General features: G+C 43.3%; 1 protein-coding gene across 2 annotated transcripts in view; it reads left to right on the top strand.

Annotated features, from left to right (window-relative positions):
• The window catches only part of LOC135113552 (integrin alpha-4-like), a 20,517-nt gene extending 387 nt beyond the window's left edge, over positions 1–20,130 (top strand). Inside the window, exons 1-23 of one of the 2 annotated variants that reach the window (XM_064028812.1) lie at positions 8,198–8,429; positions 9,041–9,174; positions 9,414–9,526; positions 10,156–10,303; positions 11,045–11,130; positions 11,423–11,471; positions 11,766–11,867; positions 12,477–12,559; positions 13,353–13,515; positions 13,985–14,143; positions 14,633–14,818; positions 15,139–15,315; positions 15,629–15,771; positions 15,875–15,944; positions 16,492–16,621; positions 16,967–17,177; positions 17,300–17,451; positions 17,640–17,715; positions 17,838–17,936; positions 18,483–18,705; positions 18,936–19,026; positions 19,230–19,359; positions 19,851–20,130. In XM_064028812.1, the coding sequence (XP_063884882.1) occupies positions 8,266–8,429; positions 9,041–9,174; positions 9,414–9,526; positions 10,156–10,303; positions 11,045–11,130; positions 11,423–11,471; positions 11,766–11,867; positions 12,477–12,559; positions 13,353–13,515; positions 13,985–14,143; positions 14,633–14,818; positions 15,139–15,315; positions 15,629–15,771; positions 15,875–15,944; positions 16,492–16,621; positions 16,967–17,177; positions 17,300–17,451; positions 17,640–17,715; positions 17,838–17,936; positions 18,483–18,705; positions 18,936–19,026; positions 19,230–19,359; positions 19,851–20,021 (3,060 nt within the window). In that variant the 5' untranslated portion in view covers positions 8,198–8,265 and the 3' untranslated portion in view covers positions 20,022–20,130. Of the gene's footprint in view, positions 1–92; positions 368–568; positions 665–876; positions 2,217–2,447; positions 2,871–3,481; positions 3,854–4,124; positions 5,266–6,178; positions 6,347–6,568; positions 6,693–7,189; positions 7,348–8,197; positions 8,430–9,040; positions 9,175–9,413; positions 9,527–10,155; positions 10,304–11,044; positions 11,131–11,422; positions 11,472–11,765; positions 11,868–12,476; positions 12,560–13,352; positions 13,516–13,984; positions 14,144–14,632; positions 14,819–15,138; positions 15,316–15,628; positions 15,772–15,874; positions 15,945–16,491; positions 16,622–16,966; positions 17,178–17,299; positions 17,452–17,639; positions 17,716–17,837; positions 17,937–18,482; positions 18,706–18,935; positions 19,027–19,229; positions 19,360–19,850 lie in introns of those variants that run through there. The other variant, XR_010274877.1, reaches the window with a different exon arrangement.
• The last annotated feature ends 195 nt before the right edge of the window (positions 20,131–20,325 follow it).

Below are 20,325 nucleotides of genomic sequence, written 5' to 3'. Positions count from 1 at the left end.
TCAGAAGGGAACAATTTACCGTAGTAACGTAGTAAAATAATGGTGGAGTCCCGGGAGAAACTAACAGAGGCAAACAATCTTCATCCACGCAGCTCATCCTAAGAGGCGATGAGGTCGTGGTGGCTTGCGGCGGTGGTGGTGGTCGTGCTGTGCCCCGCAGTGACGACCCCTGCTCCTTGCACCTCAGGGGACGCAGACTACGACTATGACGAAGTGTTGCGTAAATCCCTGCTGTTCTACGAGGCCCAGCGCTCCGGGTTCCTTCCCAACTCGCAGAGAGTGACATGGCGGCGAGACTCTGCCACAGACGACGCCATTGACCCTGACACGAACCAGCGAGTTGACCTGGAGGGAGGCTACTATGACGGTGGGTCTGGCTGCCCTCCGCTCAGAATCTTGCACTATTCTCAAACGCCTCTGCGGCTTTACTAATATTTTTAGCTTTTCTGGAAGCTATTGTTATTCTCAGTTTTCGAGAAATTAAATTGAATACATAATGATTATGATGATGATAATGATGATAATAATAATAATAATAATAATAATAATAATAATAATAAATCCGCAGCCGGTGATTACGTCAAGTTCGGTTATCCGATGGCGGGAGCGATAACCGTGCTAGCCTGGGGCGCTGTGGAGTACGGCGAGGCTTACAAGGCAGCAGGTGGGCTCTCTCTCTCTCTCTCTCTCTCTCTCTCTCTCTCTCTCTCTCTCTCTCTCTCTCTCTCTCTCTCTCTCTCTCTCTCTCCTCACGCACTGGTACAAGCAGGCTAAGAAACACACATGCCAGCAGGGTGTTCAAGTGTTCCATAATCGCCCGTCACTCATACTTGGCACTTCCCCGAACAAGAAATAAAGAGACTTTGTCCTTTCCAGGTGAGCTGGCGAACGTGCGCGCCGCCGTGAAGTGGGCAACAGACTACTTTTTAAAGGCCCATGTTGCGCCTAGTGTCTTCTATGGTCAGGTGGGGATTGGAGATCTGGACCACGCATACTGGGGTCGTCCTGAAGACATGGACATGTACAGACCCGCCTATAAGATCACGGAGAGCAAGCCTGGCTCAGACCTGGCCGGGGAGACAGCCGCTGCCCTCGCTGCCGCTTCCATCCTCTTCAAGGACTCGGATTCCGCCTACAGTGATGACTGTCTCCTGCACGCACGGCAGCTGTATAGTTTTGCCGATAACTTTCGGGGAAAATACTCCGATTCTATTCCCGATGCTGCCAATTTCTATTACAGCTGGGGAGTTTATGACGATGAGCTGGCCTGGGCAGCGCTATGGCTGTACCGAGCCACTGGCGAGGAGACATTCCTCACACAGGCAAAGGCTCACTACTCGAATATCTACACCAGCGGTGTGCAAGAGTTTTCTTGGGCTGAAAAGACTCCCGGAGCCATGGTGTTGCTGGCACAGCTGACGGACGCACCCGAGAAACAGACTTACCTTCAGGATCTTGAGGGTTTTTGCGACAGAATCATCAATGAAAAGCCGAGAACTCCCAAAGGTCTGGTTTACCTTAGCCAGTGGGGTTCCTTGAGGTATGCAGCCAACGTGGCTTTCGTGTGCTTGAGAGCAGCGGACTTAGGAATCAAGAGCGAAACGTATCGGACATTTGGCAAACAGCAGATTCACTACATGCTGGGCTCCACGGGCCGCAGTTTCGTCGTGGGCTTTGGCAACAATCCTCCGCAGCGGCCACACCACGCCAGCAGCTCTTGCAAAGACCCGCCAGCGTCTTGTACTTGGGATGATTTCAACAGTCCTGCCCCAAACCCGCACATACTCTATGGCGCCCTGGTCGGCGGTCCCGGCCAAGATGACAGCTATGCTGACGTGAGAAGCGACTACATCAAGAATGAAGTAACCTGTGATTACAACGCTGGATTCCAGTCAGCTGTGGCTGCTCTGCGGCAACTTGCAGGATGCGGCGGCAGCACGGCGACCACAGCTGCCCCAGACACCACCACTACACCGGTGACGACACGACCTCCCGGCACCACGCAGTCTCCCGTCACGACCAAGGCTCCCACGACGCCTGGTCCTCAGCCTACCACGGATGGCGGAGGCTCCTCCAGCTGTGACATCAATGACATGGTGCAACAAACAAACGAGTGGTCAGGAAACTTCCAGGCGAATCTGGTGGTGAAGATTCCTGTCAATAGTCAGTCGTGGTCCATCACACTCACCTTCTCCAGTACTGTGACTCAGTTCCAGGTGAGTGATGCCTCTGTACTGAAGCAAGTGTCTGCCAGCGCATTGATTTTTTTTCTCTTGCTTCCTTAAAATGATCCATTTGAAAATCCATGATTTACATGTAATTTTTTTTTTTTTTTTGTAATTTTCTTTTACCCGGGAAGTTTTGAGGACACGAGTACACCTTTAAGCCATGATCTTATGCATCAAGGTTTTTTAGTGGGATGTGAATTTCAACGAATTTATTTGCAGGTGTGGACGGCCGATGCCTCCGCCACACCCAGTAGCACCATCACACTCACCAACAAGTCGTACAACGGCATGCAGACAGCCGGGAACACGCTCACCATCAACTTCATCGCCAGCTATAGTGGCGCGAAACCTGAGGTTACTTCCATCACCTTCAATGGCACTCCGCTCTGCAGCACGGGAATCACTGCTGCCCCAGACACCACCACTACATCAACAACAACAACGCACTCTCCTGTCACGACGTCTGGTCCTCAGCCCACCACGGATGGCGGAGGCTCCTCCAGCTGTGACATCAATGACATGGTGCAGCAGACAAACGAGTGGTCAGGAAACTTCCAAGCGAATTTGGTGGTGAAGATTCCTGTCAATAGTCAGTCGTGGTCCATCACACTCACCTTCTCCAGTACCGTGACTCAGTTCCAGGTGAGTGATGCCTCTGTACTGAAGCAGGAGACTGCCAGCGTATTGATTTTTTCCTCTTTCTTATGATTTAACCCAATTTTGGCCTGGAGACACACACTTTTATCTTACTTGCCTGTGCCGAGTACATGGAAAATTTTCAATCAAGAAAAGAAAAGTACAAGACAGAGAAAAATTACTAATACCTATTCGGTTCGCAAGTTATTTATTGCTGATCAAGCTGAATGTAGGTAATAGGTTTGCCTGTTTATTTGCAACAGCGTGGAATTTTTATTCATTGTTTATACGTTGAGTACATAAATTAATTCTGCTTTGATAATATAGATACGATCTTTACACTTATCACTGGCAAGTGGGAAATAATTTGATAAATAATCATAATAAATTATTAAAGTAATCTAAGTTATTTTTTTAAATACTAGTAACTTTCAGGCTCTCGTTTAAAAATCCATAATTTCCAAATATTTATTTATTTATTTTTTTTTCATGTCTTCTTTTATCAAGGTTTTTGAGGAGCCAAGCTCCTTCAAGCCCCAGGTGTCACCAACCACTGCTGTGATCTAACGCATCAATGATTTTTCTGCCGCACTTGAATTCAACAAATCTGTTTGCAGGTGTGGGTGGCCGATGCCTCCGCCACGCCCAGCAGCACCATCACACTCACCAACAAGTCGTACAACGGCGTGCAGACAGCCGGGAACACGCTCACCATCAACTTCATCGCCAGCTATAGTGGCGCGAAACCCCAGGTTACTTCCATTACCTTCAATGGCACTCCGCTCTGCAGCACATCAAAAGCAAAGCAGCCTTCTACATCCTCCATTCCTAAAACCACCACTAACGGAGTCTCTACCGAATGTGCCGCAGTGCAGCAGACAAACGAGTGGTCAGGAAACTTCCAGGCAAATCTTGTTGTAAAGGTTCCTGCTGATACGAACTCGTGGTCCATCACACTCACCTTTTCAAGGACTGTGACAAATTTCCAGGTGAGTTCTGAAATACAAGAGTGATATTGATATACACCATATAATAGTTTACTAATTAAAGTATGCTGTCGTGTTTCATTGAACCAGTTAATAGCGGGATAGTTTGTTCTACTGAGCTTCTCTTTTTTTTTTTGTGATTTAACCTCTTTAAGAGAGAAACGCCGGTCTAACCCAATATATATGTAAGCTTTTATATATAAGTAGTCACTGTTAAACAAGCAAGACCATAATATTCTTCGTTGCACTTACCTTATCATCAATCTTTTTCCAGGTGTGGGTGGCTGATGCCTCCGCCACGCCCAGCAGCACCATCACACTCACCAACAAATCATATAACGGCTTACAAAAGGCCGGCAATACGCTCACTATCAACTTTATCGCCAGCTATAATGGCGCAAAGCCCGAAGTTACCTCTGTCGCATTCAATGACGATGTGATTTGTCTGAATTGATTATTCCTGTGTTAGAATCAATGGCTTCATTTAACGAGTCCACGCTATCTGACTCCATGCACGATTACTACTAAGATGAAAGTGATACTCGTAAGAACATAAGAAAATGAAGAAAGCTGCAAGACGCCGTCAGGCCTACATACACGTGGCGGTCCCTGCATAAACATACTAGCTATTTCTTCCCCATCATCCTCGTCTATAAATTAATTTATTAAAACTACCTCATGATTCGTCACTAACATCCTGATTACTGAGTCTATTTCATTCATCGTCCTTTCTTTTTGAGAATATAATCGAGGAAAACCTGACAATGAAGGTAGTTTAGGAATTTTTTCCTGTTGAAATTGTTCTGTCGTTTGTTATAGAAACAATAAAATAGAAGAAAAAATCAACATCTTTGAGTATGCTTACGCGACGCCTGGCAGTCAGTATACCAGAAGCGTGCATCAGCCCGGGAGGAAGCTTTCGTTTGTTCATATCCTCCAATAACAAAAATGATAATATGTAAATAACAATATCTCAGGATGCAGCCACAGTTTGCCAGATAAATAACGAGAATATTTGACAATCTGCATTTTAGTCAGCAGTATCAGCCTACCACCTCACACTGAAACACTGAGCATCTGACAGGAGAAAATTAATTACTTGAGACATGACACGCGCAAGGACACACGTTCTCTTTCCGTGGGGCGTTTAGGAAATAGGCACAGTTCCTCTTTAAGAGGAACTGATCGAAGGAGACATGTCATGATAGGTGTATTCCTTACGTGGCGCCTCGTGGGGAGTAATAGTACTCAGATAAGACAGCAAAATGTGACCCTTTTCTATGTAGAGCGAGGTCTGGAGTGTTTCAAGTGTAGCATACGAAATGAACACTTGTCGTTTGGTATTTTAAGGAGTATCGACACCTGCACCTTCAGTCTGACGCCTCAGCTCAGACGCGGTGATCGCCCTCCTGTAGGTGAGCTTGTCGGTTAAATTTCCTTTGGTTTTAGGGCTTAGTTCCATCACTATATATTATTGAGTGGATTTGTTGGCATTTCCATACATTTATACGTGTTGTGGTAGGGATAGCAATGATCCATTGGCTAATACACGGTAAGTCATGGACTATTGCTTGGCTGTCTGTGAGGATTGAAGTGTTTGTTTTATCAGAAGTACACACTGTTTATACTGGATTTCCAACTGATGCAGTAATACACGTCCGTTTTGTTGTTCTTATTGAATAGCTTCAGTTTCATGCCAATCACAAATATAATTGAATTCAGAGTACTGGACATACGTATGATTGTTATTATTATTATTTATTTATTTATTATTTTTTCATATATGGCATACTATGCGATTGAGTTAAGGATTGCATTGCAGAACTGTTCGAGGCACTGAAGCAGTCTCGGATGGAAATTCAAAACTGTATTGTGCGCTAGTCTGGAGTCTTGAATCACTCTCTCTCTCTCTCTCTCTCTCTCTCTCTCTCTCTCAACAGTCACTCATGTCTGAGATGCTTTGCACTAGACTCATGCTTACAGAAAGGTGAGGTACACGTTCCAATAGAGGACCAGTAAGCGAGGCAATGAGACAAAAATGACGTGAAGTGAGAATAGTAAGAAGCAGAAATAGAGAAATCACGTGTTAGACCAGAATACATAACACCTTGACGACTCATGACGAGCTGGCACGTCCCTCGCTCAGCATCTCACAGCGTTGTCTCATTGAATATTCAGTCATGTAAATACCATAGGAAAAAAAAAAAAAAATTTGAAGCACACGAGTTCAGAGCAAAACACTTTTCACACTTTAATTCAGCACTTAATCCTTCATTTAATTCTATACTTTATCCTACACTTTAATCCTACACTTCAATCGTTCATCAGAATTCAAAGATGAAATATTGGTGTGCGGTGGCGGTAGTGGTTGGCGTGTTGTGCCCGGCGGCGACCCTGGCGTGCGGCGGGACCTTCCTGGAGGCGAAGGGCACCATCAGAAGCCCGAGGTACCCTTTGAGATACCCACACAATAAGGTGTGCGCCTATAGAATTCTGGTGAGTGTGTGTGTGTGTGTGTGTGTGTGAACCATCTCTCTCTCTCTCTCTCTCTTTAATGGAGGAGTTCAAGGACCTGACTCAGAACTAAAGAATTGACAACTAGTCGAAAATTTTTGACTTTCCAGAAATGAACCAAATGAAGGAGAGAAGCGACCTAACAGCCACCCCCCCTCCTCTCTCTCTCTCTCTCTCTCTCTCTGGAAACACAACTGCTTTTAGGCCAGCGAGGACGCGCGCATCAAACTCTCTTGCTCCAGAATCAATCTCCAGCATTCCCAGGGTTGTCTGAACGATTCCCTTAGCATCAACGGAATCCACAAGTGCGGTAACTCCAGGCTCGTCAGTGAGTTACGTGGAGTTTGTGTTCTTGATGACATTTGATGGATATGATAATGGTTTAACAGGCTTTAATGGATGTTATTTGGACTTTCATGACTATTTTCATGATTGTAATGATAGTTTAGCAGGATTTTGTGAAAATTAATGGTGTTTTGAACAGTGTTTAATGAAAGTTTTGAAGGTTTTCAAGTACTTTCATGATTCTAATTATGGTTTATCAGGCTTTAGTGAAATTTATTTAAGTTTTCATGGGTGTTTTCATGATTCTAATAATAGTTTAAAGGTCTTATCGGAAATTATTGGATATTAATTGGTGCTTTCATGATTCCAATGATACTTCAAGATATACGTTGCAAAGTTATTATTATTATTATTATTATTATTATTATTATTATTATTATTATTGTTATTATTATTATTATTATTATTATTATATTTTTTTATTTACTCATTTACTTATTTTTATTTTTTCACTAATTCGTTTATTTATTGATTTTCGAGGTGATTGATATTCTGAAGCTGTGGATCGAAGCAGGGCGAGACAGCGAGGCCAGCCATTCACCAGTCTCTGCTTGGACTCTGTGAGTGTCACGCTGAATCCAGGTCTCGCACATTCGTCCTCAGTTTTAGGTCGGATGCGGTTACTGCTTTGGTCTCCAGTGAGTAGCTATGAGTTCATAAACATTCACACTCTTGACGCGCTCCTGCTTTGCTTACATACGAAATGCAGAACTTGTAGGGATGTAGATAAGTAGGTACTCTCGCTGGATGTTGCCCTCAGCGGGTTCCTGCATACTTCGACATCTCACCACGTCGTTGGCAAAACACGGTCTCATAGTTTACGTGCGTTGTTGCCTTATCAGTGCTGCTGCAGTGACACCATCTGACAAGGTCCGTGCATCACAGTGCTTGAGGCAATGTGGGAAGCCATCCATCATAACCTGACTCACCGGGGCGGTGCTGGCTTAGAGGTATGGATGTGGCTGGCGGTGTATGGCATCTAAGGCGGCAACTCTGATGGACGGTCGTCTTGGCATCACTGCTATCTTCTTATGTGTACTTTGCACGCCAACTGTACTGTTGACGTGCGTAGAGGTTATAATGGCAATCACCTCTGCAGCCGCTTTAGTAAAGAAGTGGAGGCGTCAAACACATAAATGTTATCACACACACACACACACACACACACACACACACATTTCTCGTCTTCTGAATGTCTTAACATCTATAGGTGCACCTGCACCTCACACATCACCCTCTTCCTTTTGAAAGTTGCGTGACGCGCAGCTCATCCAATCGAAAGAAGCGGACGAGAAATGAGAGAGCGAGGGGTCACCTTCGCTCTTTTCACTGCAACCAAACTCCGTGACCTGGTTATGGTAGAACTGGGTGAGTCACTTCCTCTCTTGAGATAAAAAAAAAGATGGGGACAAGATATCTTACTCGTGATAAGACAATGCTTAACTGCCGCAAGGGCAAGATAACGAAGATACAAGCTCAGCGGGATGAAGGGGAAGCAGTGTGTTATCGTGCGCCGTTACGTTCACTGGCTTTCCTGAGTACTGTGCCTCGTCGGGATGTTAAAGAAATTACTGCTGCTGTTCGTGATCTCGTGTTCCTCTGCGTACAATGTTGAGGTGAACTGGGCTTACGTGCTGAGCAATCCGGATAAATGGTTGCAGGAGAGGGAGGGTTATTTTGGCTACACTGTTTCCCTCTTCACCTCTTCCTCCTCCTCATGGTGAGTCTCGTACTCTTCTCTTACCTGTACTTTTCGTTACTAGCTTCGGCTTCGTTGTTTTCGCGTTACAATGTTCGCTGTATTCATCTCCTGGGGTCATTATCACTGTTGTAGTCTGTCATCATTGGCATTACTATAATTAGATTTTCACTGTCACTGACTGTTATAACCATCGTTTTCATCATTATTCTCACTTTGCATCATCCAAATCACCCTTCAATTCTCCTTTTCAGCATCGTTCATGACTTACCCATCGTCGAGGTAACAATTCATTCATTTTAGTACCTGTAGTAGTAAGTCTTTGTCATGGCACTGATAAGGTCTCCCACCATCTGTGTCCCGCTCCTTACCATTGCCATCACCAACACCAACAGAACATCACATTTTTAACACCCATACAATATAACACTACATCAATAACACTCTTAATACTGTAACCCTCAGATACAACCAAACACCTTCATAACATCACGTTTTTACCACTTTTAACCCTCAACCATGCACTCTAACCAAAAAATTGAACACTCCTAGCCCACTAACACAACCTAACCTTCACACCCTCTCCATACCGCAACATTCACTTTGACTCAAGACTAATACACTTCCAACAGGGCTCTAGTCGGCGCCCCGCGAGCTAACGATACCAAGTTGTCTGACTCCAATGTGAAGGAGCGTGGCGCGGTATACCTGTGTGAGTTACCTGCCACTAAGTCCTCGTGCCGCCAGCTGATTGTGACTGATGCAGGTGAGGTTTGCTTGCTTTTTCTGTTTTGTTCTTAGGTTTGTATTGTGACTTCTTAGGTGTTAGTGTTTGCAGTTACGAGAGAGAGAGAGAGAGAGAGATTATTAAGTTATTACGTATTAAGGAAGTAGGAGAAAACTTAAAATTCCAATTAATCAAGAGTTTCAAGGTCATAACCTGTCACACACACACACGCACACACACATCGCACGTTTTCCTTTCTCCTGCCCTCCACTCCACAGCCAACGGGTTGGTAGGAGGCGGCGGGAACTTAGAATATGAGATCCTACAGGACTACGGGTGGCTCGGTGGCTCACTCGACCTGCGCCCTGATAACCCAGACTCGACGATAGTGGTGAGTATTGGCAGAGAGAGAGAGAGAGAGAGAGAGAGAGAGAGAGAGAGAGAGAGAGAGAGAGTTTATGGTGGCATTCCGGAAAACAGATAAGCTCATATCTTCATTTTGGCAGCTGACCGGAAGTGTTGACGGTGCTGAAAGTGAATAGTGAATAGATAATGGTTTGGATGTGTTTTTGCTGGAGAGTTGTTACTTGTATTTTTTGTGCATCGTATATGAAGAAATGCGTGAATGGAAGTAACGAGTGTGGGCATGAGTTATGGACAGTTAAGGAGGCGTAGCTAAAGATGAACTTCAATTAGACTATCTTAAAGGGAAACAAGCTGTATTTGTTATGTACGTATGTATTTATGTATGTATGTATGTATGTATGTATGTTTCTATGTATATATGTATGCATGCACGTATATAAGGCAGTATTTTAATCACTAACAAAGATAAAACAAAATGTAACGGGTTCAATCTTAAGATCTTATAAGGATATGAGAAAACTGACTCTGAAGTAGGCCCGTAGTTCATGATTGGGAACTTTGAGAGATTAAATCATTAGATGCATGAATATTAAGTATGTAGGTAGAGCTTCAGACGTTATGCAGCTTCCTTGACGTTCTTGTGTAATCTTTCAGACATGCAGCCCAAGGTGGACGAATCAGAAGTACTCCTACAATGACTACTTCGTGAACGGGGCGTGCTACCTGACCTCCATCGGCGACATCACGGACAGCGCGGCAGCAACGAAGCCTTGGAGCATCGTCACTCCCTTGGTGGATTCCAGTGAGTTGTTTGTGAAGGAAGATCAGAAGAAGTGACGGGAGGCAGTGGGTGGGCAGCGGGGAATATCACGCAGGTCAAGTTGGGTGGCAGGTTGCACCCAGCTCGGTTTAACCCTTTCACTGGTGGATAGCTTTTCTCAAAATCACCTAAAACATTTTATACTTCTATTATTGCACTAGTCTTGATGAATGATTATGTATGCTTGAAAATATAAAATCAGTTTCAGTCTTTCTCCTTTTTTCTGTGTTCAAGCATTTTTCTCTTACATTGTTCTCAAAATATAAATAAAAAACGACCTTGGCGGTAAAAGGGTTAAGACAGTTTTCAAACATAACTGCCGAGAGAAGCATCGATCTGATTAGTTCGCTTTCTATAATTTGGAGTCAGATTTTTTATCTGTTAAATCAGCAATGGGTACTTTGATTATTATAAGCGTGGTATCAGAACATAGGACTGGTGGTCTGTATGCACTCGATACTCACAAAAAAAAAAAAAAAAAAATTGATACTTGTCAGAATTATTTGACAAAGTTGTACATTAGCAATGACTGCCTTTTGTGGGGCCTGCGTCCTCAAATGTTTCTGTACTGCTTGGTGAACTTCATATCAGTGAGGCGAGCTTTCGTTAGTTCCTACTGATACTTCATTAGTTTGTTTTTTGTGAGTTCACTAAATTTATTGGCGGTGACGGCGGAAGACGTCTGGGTGGGATTTCTATCTAGATGTTGTGTCGCCCCGCCAGACAGGCAAGTGGTGCAGAATGACAACGGAGTGAACGTGTTTTACTATCAGCTGGGACAGGCAGGCCTGTCTGTACATGTCGCAGAGGCAAGTATAAGAGAGAGAGAGAGAGAGAGAGAGAGAGAGAGAGAGAGAGAGAGAGAGAGAGAGAGAGAGAGAGAGAGAGAGAGAGAGAGAGAGATTCAGTTAAATGAAAAAAATAGTCATATATGATATATCTGATATATATTTGTATCTGTGGTATATTTTAACTTCACATTATAATAGTGATAATAATAATAATAATAATAACAATAATAATAATAATAATAATAATAATGTTATAAAAAATAATAATAGTAACAATAATAATAATCTAAACAACGTGAACGGTCGGCAGGGCAAGGAGCAGGTGTGGTTGGGAGCACCTGGGATGCAGCAGTGGACAGGTAAGACTCCTCTAATTTGACAAGTTCCTAACAATAATTAATTACATTACTGCACTAAATATCACCGTCTTAGTCAAATTACTGTTTGTTAGTAATGGTGCCAGCAGTTTGCCTGAAACCAAATCAACCCATTTCTAAAAAGAGTAAAAAATCAAATAATGCGATAAATTTGTTAAAAAAGTAAAAAAGTTCCTCCAGTTCTGTGTATATTGTTGTTGTAATTAGTTTTAATCTCATATTTGTAATTGTCACTGAAAACAAATAAGTGTACTAATAGGGAAATAAATCACTCAGGCAGCGTGTCAAGAGTGTGGTCAACGTCATCTGGCCCCTTCACATACATGCGTAGCGAGACCTTCAAACCGGCAGCCAAGGCAGAGTGGGGCGATTACTTCGGTAAGTGCAAGGGTCGTCTGTCCGCTTTGTATGTTCACTCAGTGCCTTTCATCTATTTCAATCCTTGTCTCTTAAGTCATCCTACACATTTCTGTTTATATTGAAGTCCCCGTGTGTGTAGTTTCTCGTAACCATATTGTGTTGAGAGACAAGTTATATTACACTGCGTATGCTGTTTGACATGAATGATCTCGCGTTATTCACCAGAGCAAGAGTTCATAGATACACAGATAAGAGATAACTACGTGAATACAATCATGTGTAATCTTGAAAGGAAGTAGAGTCATGAGATAAGATAATAAAGACTCCATTATCCTGCAGAGTGAATGAATGGGTGATAGGGGAGGGGAAGGAATGTGTGTGTGTGTGTGTGTGTTCTCTACTGAAGACATTGGTTTAATATGAATATCAATGAATTATACAAAGTCATTCGAAGAAGTTACTTTTGTTTTAGTTACCATTGCATTGTCAACTAGTCGCAATAACAAACTTATTATCAAAATCCATGTACAGTGATGCCATAGGTAACACATGGTACTTTTAACTATACTAATACCAAGATAGAATATCAACTACACTAATTACACTACCATTAACTTTGCTTCACAGGTTACAGTGTTGGGTCCGGTCGCTTCTTCGGATCAGAGACACAGAAAGTGGCTGGATCTCCTCGACATGAGTTAGTAGGCAAGGTGTGAATAGTAACCTTTTATACGGCCCATATTCAGAAACGTATTGAAAGGCCGAAGAGATGATAAGCCGGTTTTCAAGAGTAATTCTCTTGTTGGAAATGTTGAAATCTTAAAAATCTGTCACCAGAACCATAAAAACACCTGTAAAACTTCAACTGGAGCCTTTTGAGCGAGCGGTGATGCGGGCAGAGGTATTTCAGAATATGGTCTTAGGAGCCAGTATATAAATTTTTGGGCGAGTATGTAGCCGTCTGTTCACTTGCGTCTTGCCTTTCTCGGCTCAATCTGTTGCTTTCATTCGTCCACCTTTCTGATATTAATTTTACTTCACTTTCATTCAGTTCACCACCTTGCTTCGTATGTTCAAACGTGTGATCGCTATACAGTAAGCTCACTATGAACTGGTTATAGTGGATGTTAGTGTGGGTTTTCAAGACTGCGTGATTCTATCGACAGTTGAGCGAAGGATTCTGCATCATCAGGAAAAACATAGACGAGAACCTGGCCAGTCTTCTCTGTAGCCTTTAACTTGAGTTCGTAAGCTGTCTTGTGCTCTTATTTTAGACTAGGTTACGCAGTTTTACGAACCTTTACGGCTGTTGTCTTGAAATCAGTGAGTTGTGTGTTGTGTCTGTAAAATTCTGGGTCTAAAAGTATTTAGTTTTGTACGATTTAGTGTTGAAATGGACTAATTCATTATATTCCAAGGAGCCACCCGGGTTTTAAGAGATAAAACTATAGTCCTTATGTTTGGCTAAGCTATTCCGATTCACGAGCCCTTATCGCGTGACAGGTCTCGGTGTTCACCACGGATAGCGTCACGTTCGATATCCAGGTTCAGTGGGAGGCAACGGGACCTCAAGTTGGATCTTACTTCGGAGCAGCCGTGGCCGCAGGAGACGTGGATGGCGACGGGTGGAGTGAGCTGTTTGTTGGGGCGCCTCTCTTCACAGTCGGTAAGATTCAGATGGATCTAGGGATGTCCCACAAGGACTGTTTTCAAAGGTCCCAGATGTGATTAATTGAGTTTTCATGTATGCTTTTCCTCACTATCGATGCAGGTATCTTGTTTAAGTATCACTAGGATCAAATAAACTTCCATGAAAGTTCCAGTAACGACCACTTGAATCAGGTAAAAGCAGCCAAGACTGGAACTGCATTGTTAAAGAATACCATTGCTAATAATGCACAACCAAACCTAATTATGTCTCTTACTAGTGTAGTGTTTATTTAGGAAGGACATGTTTGAGATCCACATAAACTGCTACTATTACTTATACTTTTTCGCCTTATTAAACACTGGTGGGACCGGCCGAACTTATTGTAGTGTTGCCAGTAACGTCTGTCTCTTGCATCCTTTTCCTCGGATCACACCTACGAGTAACTAACAACCTCATACTCACACTATTCACTTGTACTCCACAGGCCCGGCAACGGAGGCAGGCCTGGTTATCATCTACTCCCGTAATGCAAGTCTGGGCATCCTGAAGAAGACCGGGAGCTTGATTGGCCCAGGGAAGGCAGGGGCGAGGTTCGGGTCAGCCCTGATGGTTGTGGGGGACCTGGACAGGGATGGATATCAGGGTGAGGCTTGGCGAGGTGCTGGCGTGGTGTTCATTTCGGAAGATTGGTCAGGAATCACGTAACATGTTGCATTTATATTCATTGTGTGTAGTATTTACCCTCAATCTTAAAGCCTCAGATGTGCACGGAAACTGTTAACTTCCAGGTTTTGTTTCCAGAATCTCAGTAGACGAGGAGGCGCAAGGTGAAGTGAAGGTGAATGTGACAGACAGGTTACTAGATTATTGACTTTGGCGACAGTTGCCTTAGGAAGTGGCGTTATATTATATAAAATGCCTGACAAAAAATGAGAGTCAGACAACGACCCCAGCCATCACATCGCGGTTCTTGTTGTGTGTGGAAGTCTTAATATGCAGCAGTTCATGAATCCTTCCATTGATTCTGTTCACTTGTACATATGAAATTAAATGGACTTGGTAACATCACTTCTACGGGGAGCTGTACCGTTCACGCATTTCGGACTTCATGTTTGACTATTGACGCCTGCAGATGTGGCAGTGGGCGCCCCCTATGAGGCTGGCGGGGCCGGGGCAGTTTATATTTACCGAGGTTACGCTGGAGGCTTGCTGACGACGTACTCTCAGAAGGTTTCAGCAAAAGACATCGACTTGAACTTGAGAGGATTCGGAATTTCAATATCAAGAGGTGTTGATGTTGACAGAAATGGATATGCAGGTCAGTGTTGTGTTGTGTTGAGAGCTTGTACAGTGAAATCCAATCTAACTCCATTAAGTCTTCATATACATCCATGTACCTTAAAAAGAAAAGAAAAACTTTTCAAGACTACCGTAATAGTATTACCAAACACGTCAGCGTCTTGACGAAATTATTGGGTTCTTGATATTTTCATGCCTGTATTGATAGTTTTAAAAAATCTTCACTTTTAGTATCCTAAATGAGAACCTGACTAATTCTGTGAGGTCTTAATGAGAGACTAAAGCGAACTCCGGCCATTTATTGCTTCAGTCTTTTCCCTATTCTTTCCATTCCTTCAGATTTTGCAGCGGGAGCGTACGAGGGTGACGGTGCAGCCGTGGTGCTTCGAACGAGACCGGTGATGAGGCTTGAGCTCAGAGTCTCATCGGATTCAGAAATATTGACTGAACCAGGAATCACCTTTCCTGTCCAAATCTGCATTTCTTACACTGGCTTCAAAGTTCTAGATGAAATACGTAGGTGATTTTTTGTGATGTTGGTTGGATAATAGTGATAATTGTGATATCGAAGTCAACGATTTAGCGAAGAATTATAATTTTCTTTATTGCTATTTGTTAGTATTCACTACGTGTGCTACTGCTTCAGCTAGTGCTGCTAATGAGTCTGCAGTGACTAATAATGTGCGTCCACGTATAACAAGCTGGCGTCACAGCTGACAGAGATAGGGATAGGCGATAAATCTCTCTCTCTCTCTCTCTCTCAAAAGTCAAATCACATACATTGTCATGAAAGATCCCTTTAGCACTGACGTCTTGGCCTGGCCGGCAGACATGACCCTCGAGGGGCTGGTGGACAATGGCGCAGCACCCCCTCGCGCCGTGTTCGTGGACTCGGGCACGCCACAGGCCACCTTCGACGCCACTGTTAGGAAAGGGCGCGATAATTGCCAGGTTTCGCTCATAAAATTGCAGGTGAGTATTGCAAGTGTCCTCGTCGGCACTGGGAGGCGCAGTGTGTGACGTGCCTCGTATGGTGAAGCAAGGTGTGTGTCTCATTAGTGTCTTCTTCCCGCAGGACAACATTGAAAATGACGCGCAGTCGCTTGAAGTGTTCTTCACAGTTAAGGAGACCAACGAAAATGCAGGCGAGTTCATTGTGATTCTTGATTTTAGTGTTACTGTTATCACAGGAAAGGGGATGGAAGGGAAAGGACTCGCTTTGCTTAACAATCCAGGTTAAGCTGTTAAATGTTACTGAAGCACATCTGTGTAGGAGTCTGAATTAAGATAAGGACAACTTATCAGGATAACGTTTCTTCGTCTTAACATGACAGTCTCATATATATATATATATATATATATATATATATATATATATATATATATATATATATATATATATATATATATATATATATATATATATATATATATATATATATATATATATATATATATACTCGTATATATATATATATATATATATATATATATATGAGACTGTCATGTTAAGACGAAGAAAGGTTATCCTGATAAGTTGTCCTTGTCTTAACATGACAGTCTCATATATATATATATATATATATATATATATATATATATATATATATATATATATATATATATATATATATATATATATATATATATATATATATATATATGATAATTGACGTGTATACAACTTTGCAGGGTGCGAGACGTGCGGTATTATCTCACCGGAGTCAAAGTTAAGGTCCAAAGTGGACGTGCCGCTCGTGCTGGGGTGTGGCGCTGATGCGGTGTGCACGCCTGAGCTGGACTTGGCGGTCACCTGGAAGGGGTGAGTGTGCTGCCTTGGGAACACTGCTGTTGGTACTTTTTATTTACCATTTAGTTTCTCTTCTCATTTTAATTTCTTCCAAGATCTTCATAATTTGATATTTAAATGAGAACTGTTATTGGATCGTGATTAAGAAGGTACGTACATGAACTCTGCTGTGCCGTTTGGAAAATCGTAAGGGAAATTACCCTCCTGACCTGTTGTAATCGTAACAAACTACCTGCCCTGTTAAGTTCTTCTGTATATGCAGAAATATATGTTCGATGATTTCCTTGCACTTTACAAGTTGTCTCCCATGTTGATTGTTGCACATGTCTCCCATGTTGATTGTTGCACATAATTCAGCGCATCCCAGCTGGCCCTGAGGAGCGGGGCCACCGCCACCCTGTCAGTCGTCGTGAGTGTGACAGGGAAGGAATACTCTTACGTCGGAATAGTTTTGCTTGTGCTGCCTGAGGGTTTCACTGTACACTACCCGCTGCCATACTCCTGCTCGTCGACGACGGGAGATGCGGTGTACTGCACGCTGCCCAGCCCAATGGCAGGAGGGGAAAAGGTGAGCAAAGTAAACGTGTGAACATGGTAACCCTTTTCTGAAAGGGAAGGCGGGTGATGGAAGGGAAGGAAACAAGGTGGGTGTGTTCGTAAATATTATTTTTTACTTCATCGCGTTCACAGACAGAGCTTGAGATATCGGTGAAGGAGAGTGAAGAAGGCCTCGTGGAGGGGGAGGTGCCATTCAGGGTGTCATGTTCTGCTCGCGGAACACAGGACGTAGAGAGAGAAGTCACGTTATCTGTAATAGAAGATGTAGAGCTGGCATTGAGTGTGTAAGTGAAATTACCGATTCATTTTTTGTTCAATTTTGGAGTTTCTATTCTTAATTTTATAGAAAAATGTTTATTAGTTATAGAAAAATGTTTAGTTACTAACTACATTAAAATGCAGTTTTGGGAAGGAAACAAAAAAAAACAAAAACCGCTTTACACACACTACACACTTTTTTTTCATGGTTCAGCTACGCGTCAGAGGACATGATCGAGTACGGTCAGCCACCACCGGCATCTCCCGCAGCCACGATGATTACGTACCAGGTAAGTGTCACGCCACGCGTGTAGTAAACGTCTCGCTCTGCAGCATTGAGGAACTCCTCCACATCACTCCAACAATATTAAAATGAAAAAAGTGTACATTTTCTCAGTAATTCAATTTGCAGGTCATCAACAGAGGAGAGAGCAGTGTGAACGAGGTTAGACTGGATATGGTGATGCCAATGGAATACGATGGCACACCTTTCGTTCACATCACGCAACAGGTGAGTTTTTCAAGTTCTTTTAGTGGGAGAGGGAACAACAAAAAAAGGGAACAAAAAAAAAAAACACGGAAAAACTTTCGAGTTTATATGTATGTATATATTATATATACCTCGAAGACTCTCCGGAGACAAAGTAGGCAGCCAAATTTAGGTGGAAATATACCTCGAAGACTCTCCGGAGTCAAAGTAGGCAGCCAAATTTAGGTGGAAAAACAAAAAAAAAAAAAAATAAAAATGAAAATCACAATAATCAAGATCGGGAGTTCTCGGAACTTTCAACACTGGGAAGCTCGTTTACTCGCAACACTGCAAGACCACAGAGTCTGACACGCTGGGTTAACAAAAAGGTTAACAAAAACGGTCACGGTGGGATAAAGGCGGGCGGGGACGATCCAGGAAAGTCTTGCAGTTCACAGGAGGGGAGGCAGTACCTGTAGACAGTAGTACTACGGAAGAGATTTAAATATGAAAGTAAATTAATGAATTTGTTATTTGTTTGTGTATATCACGTTACTTGCACAAGAAAAACTTACACTTCCTTACAAGGAAACTTCAAGTAGATGGACCAGCCAGTGTGACCTGGAGGACTCCGCGGCGGGTCATGAGCCAGGAAGCGACATCAGCGATCCCCCCATCGCGGTCACCCACAGGGTGGTGTGCGGCCAGCTTGCGGGTCTCGCCTGCAAAAGGGTGACGTGTATTGTGCAAGAAGTCCATCTCGATCCCATCATAACTGTGGAGGTGGTGTTCAACACTACAGCACTGACAGGCAAGGGAGACTGATCTACATAGCTGTAATGCTAACTAATGATGACAATTAAGGAAGTTATTAAGTTGCAAGGCTCAGAACCTTAATTTAAGAAGGGGTGTTTTCTCTCTAGTGTCTCACAAGGGGTGTTTTCTCTCTCGTCTCTCACAAGGTACTACTACAAGTGGATACCGAGTGTGTTCACTACTGTCCTGCTCCCGTAACGTTTTCCCTCCATAATCTCTTAACAGAAAATCTGGGTGCTGATGACGCAACAATTGCCATCTACACCAGCGCAGCGGCTTCTTATGGCAGTCCTACCCCTACCGTATATACAGAAAGGTCAGTCAGTCCCACAGACTCAGTGTATGTTCACGTTGCACTGCGGCTCACTTGGCACACACTCCTTACCCAAATACACTCCATCCCACCTCAGTGCATTAAACCAATCACACTCCTCTGTCCTTCCGCCAATATCTATATACCCCTTCCCTCATTCTCCACTGTCGCCAGAACAATACATTAGTAGCGTGTCTCACCCACAGCGGCGAATGGGTCACCTTAACACCGACGGGCTGGCGGCCTCCCGCCAAGAGCACTCCGGCCTGGCCTTACGTAGTGGCAGCGCTGGTGGGCCTCCTCATCCTGGCGGCGGTGGTCGCGGTGCTGTTCAAGGTGGGTTGATGATCAGTTGATGGTAATCCAAAGGAATGTAATGGTAGTCTCTCCAAAGGAATGTAATGGTAGTCTCTCCAAAGTCTGGAAAATGTCTGGAGGATAAAAAAAAAAAAAGTTTGAAATACGGGGATGACAAAACGAGATATTATTATTGATCGGTAAATGGTGAAGATTTGAATTACTAAACTGCAACCGGTGTGATGAATGAAATGCAGGAGAAGAACTAACTAGATGCGGTACAACTACGAGACGAATGAGACCGAGAGAAGTGTAGATTAACGGAATGACAAATGAGCGGAGAAAGTTGGGAGAAACATTTATTGTCCTGTAGTGACGTCCGTAGCTGGGACCATATGTAGTGGCTAACGTAAACGAGTGGACTGGGTAAAATATTCGAGCTTAAAACCTCCACGATCAAACAACTTAGATCTTATATAACAACGATTATTTTACTGACTATTATTAACCATTCATCATCACCCTTACAGATTGGATTCTTTAAACGCAAGAGGCCTGGACAAACCCCCGAGAATGCAGCAGAGGACTTGGAGGGACAGGCGGAAGGAGACGAGGCCACTCCCTTCCAAAGTACGGAACCGGAATCTGAGGGCGAGGCGGCGAGAATGACCACGGCGGAGGTGGAGGCGGGAGGAGACTGACGGGAATGGAGGGTCGATTAGACTGTTTCGTTTTGTGCTTCAAAGTATTCAATGTGTTTATTTGTATTAGTTAGTGTAAAGGAGATAATCAATAAAAAATCTTCCTATATGCAGTATTTTGCTTGTTACCCGAAATTCAAGTTAAAAAGTATGCAGGTAATGGAGAGAAATGGAGAATATATAAGACTGCGCCGTAACTATACAAGATTACGCCTTAAACCTTAATTGTATTTAATTAGTTATGGCTGATGAACACAACGGAAACACCAGTTTTACGGAGACTAAATTTCATGTAATATCTTCG

The sequence above is a fragment of the Scylla paramamosain genome, chromosome 26 (assembly GCF_035594125.1).
Source record: "Scylla paramamosain isolate STU-SP2022 chromosome 26, ASM3559412v1, whole genome shotgun sequence".
NCBI classification, from domain to species: domain Eukaryota; kingdom Metazoa; phylum Arthropoda; class Malacostraca; order Decapoda; family Portunidae; genus Scylla; species Scylla paramamosain.
The sequence above is the reverse complement of the archived record's forward strand: the minus strand, read 5'-3'. Positions and strand labels throughout refer to the sequence as shown.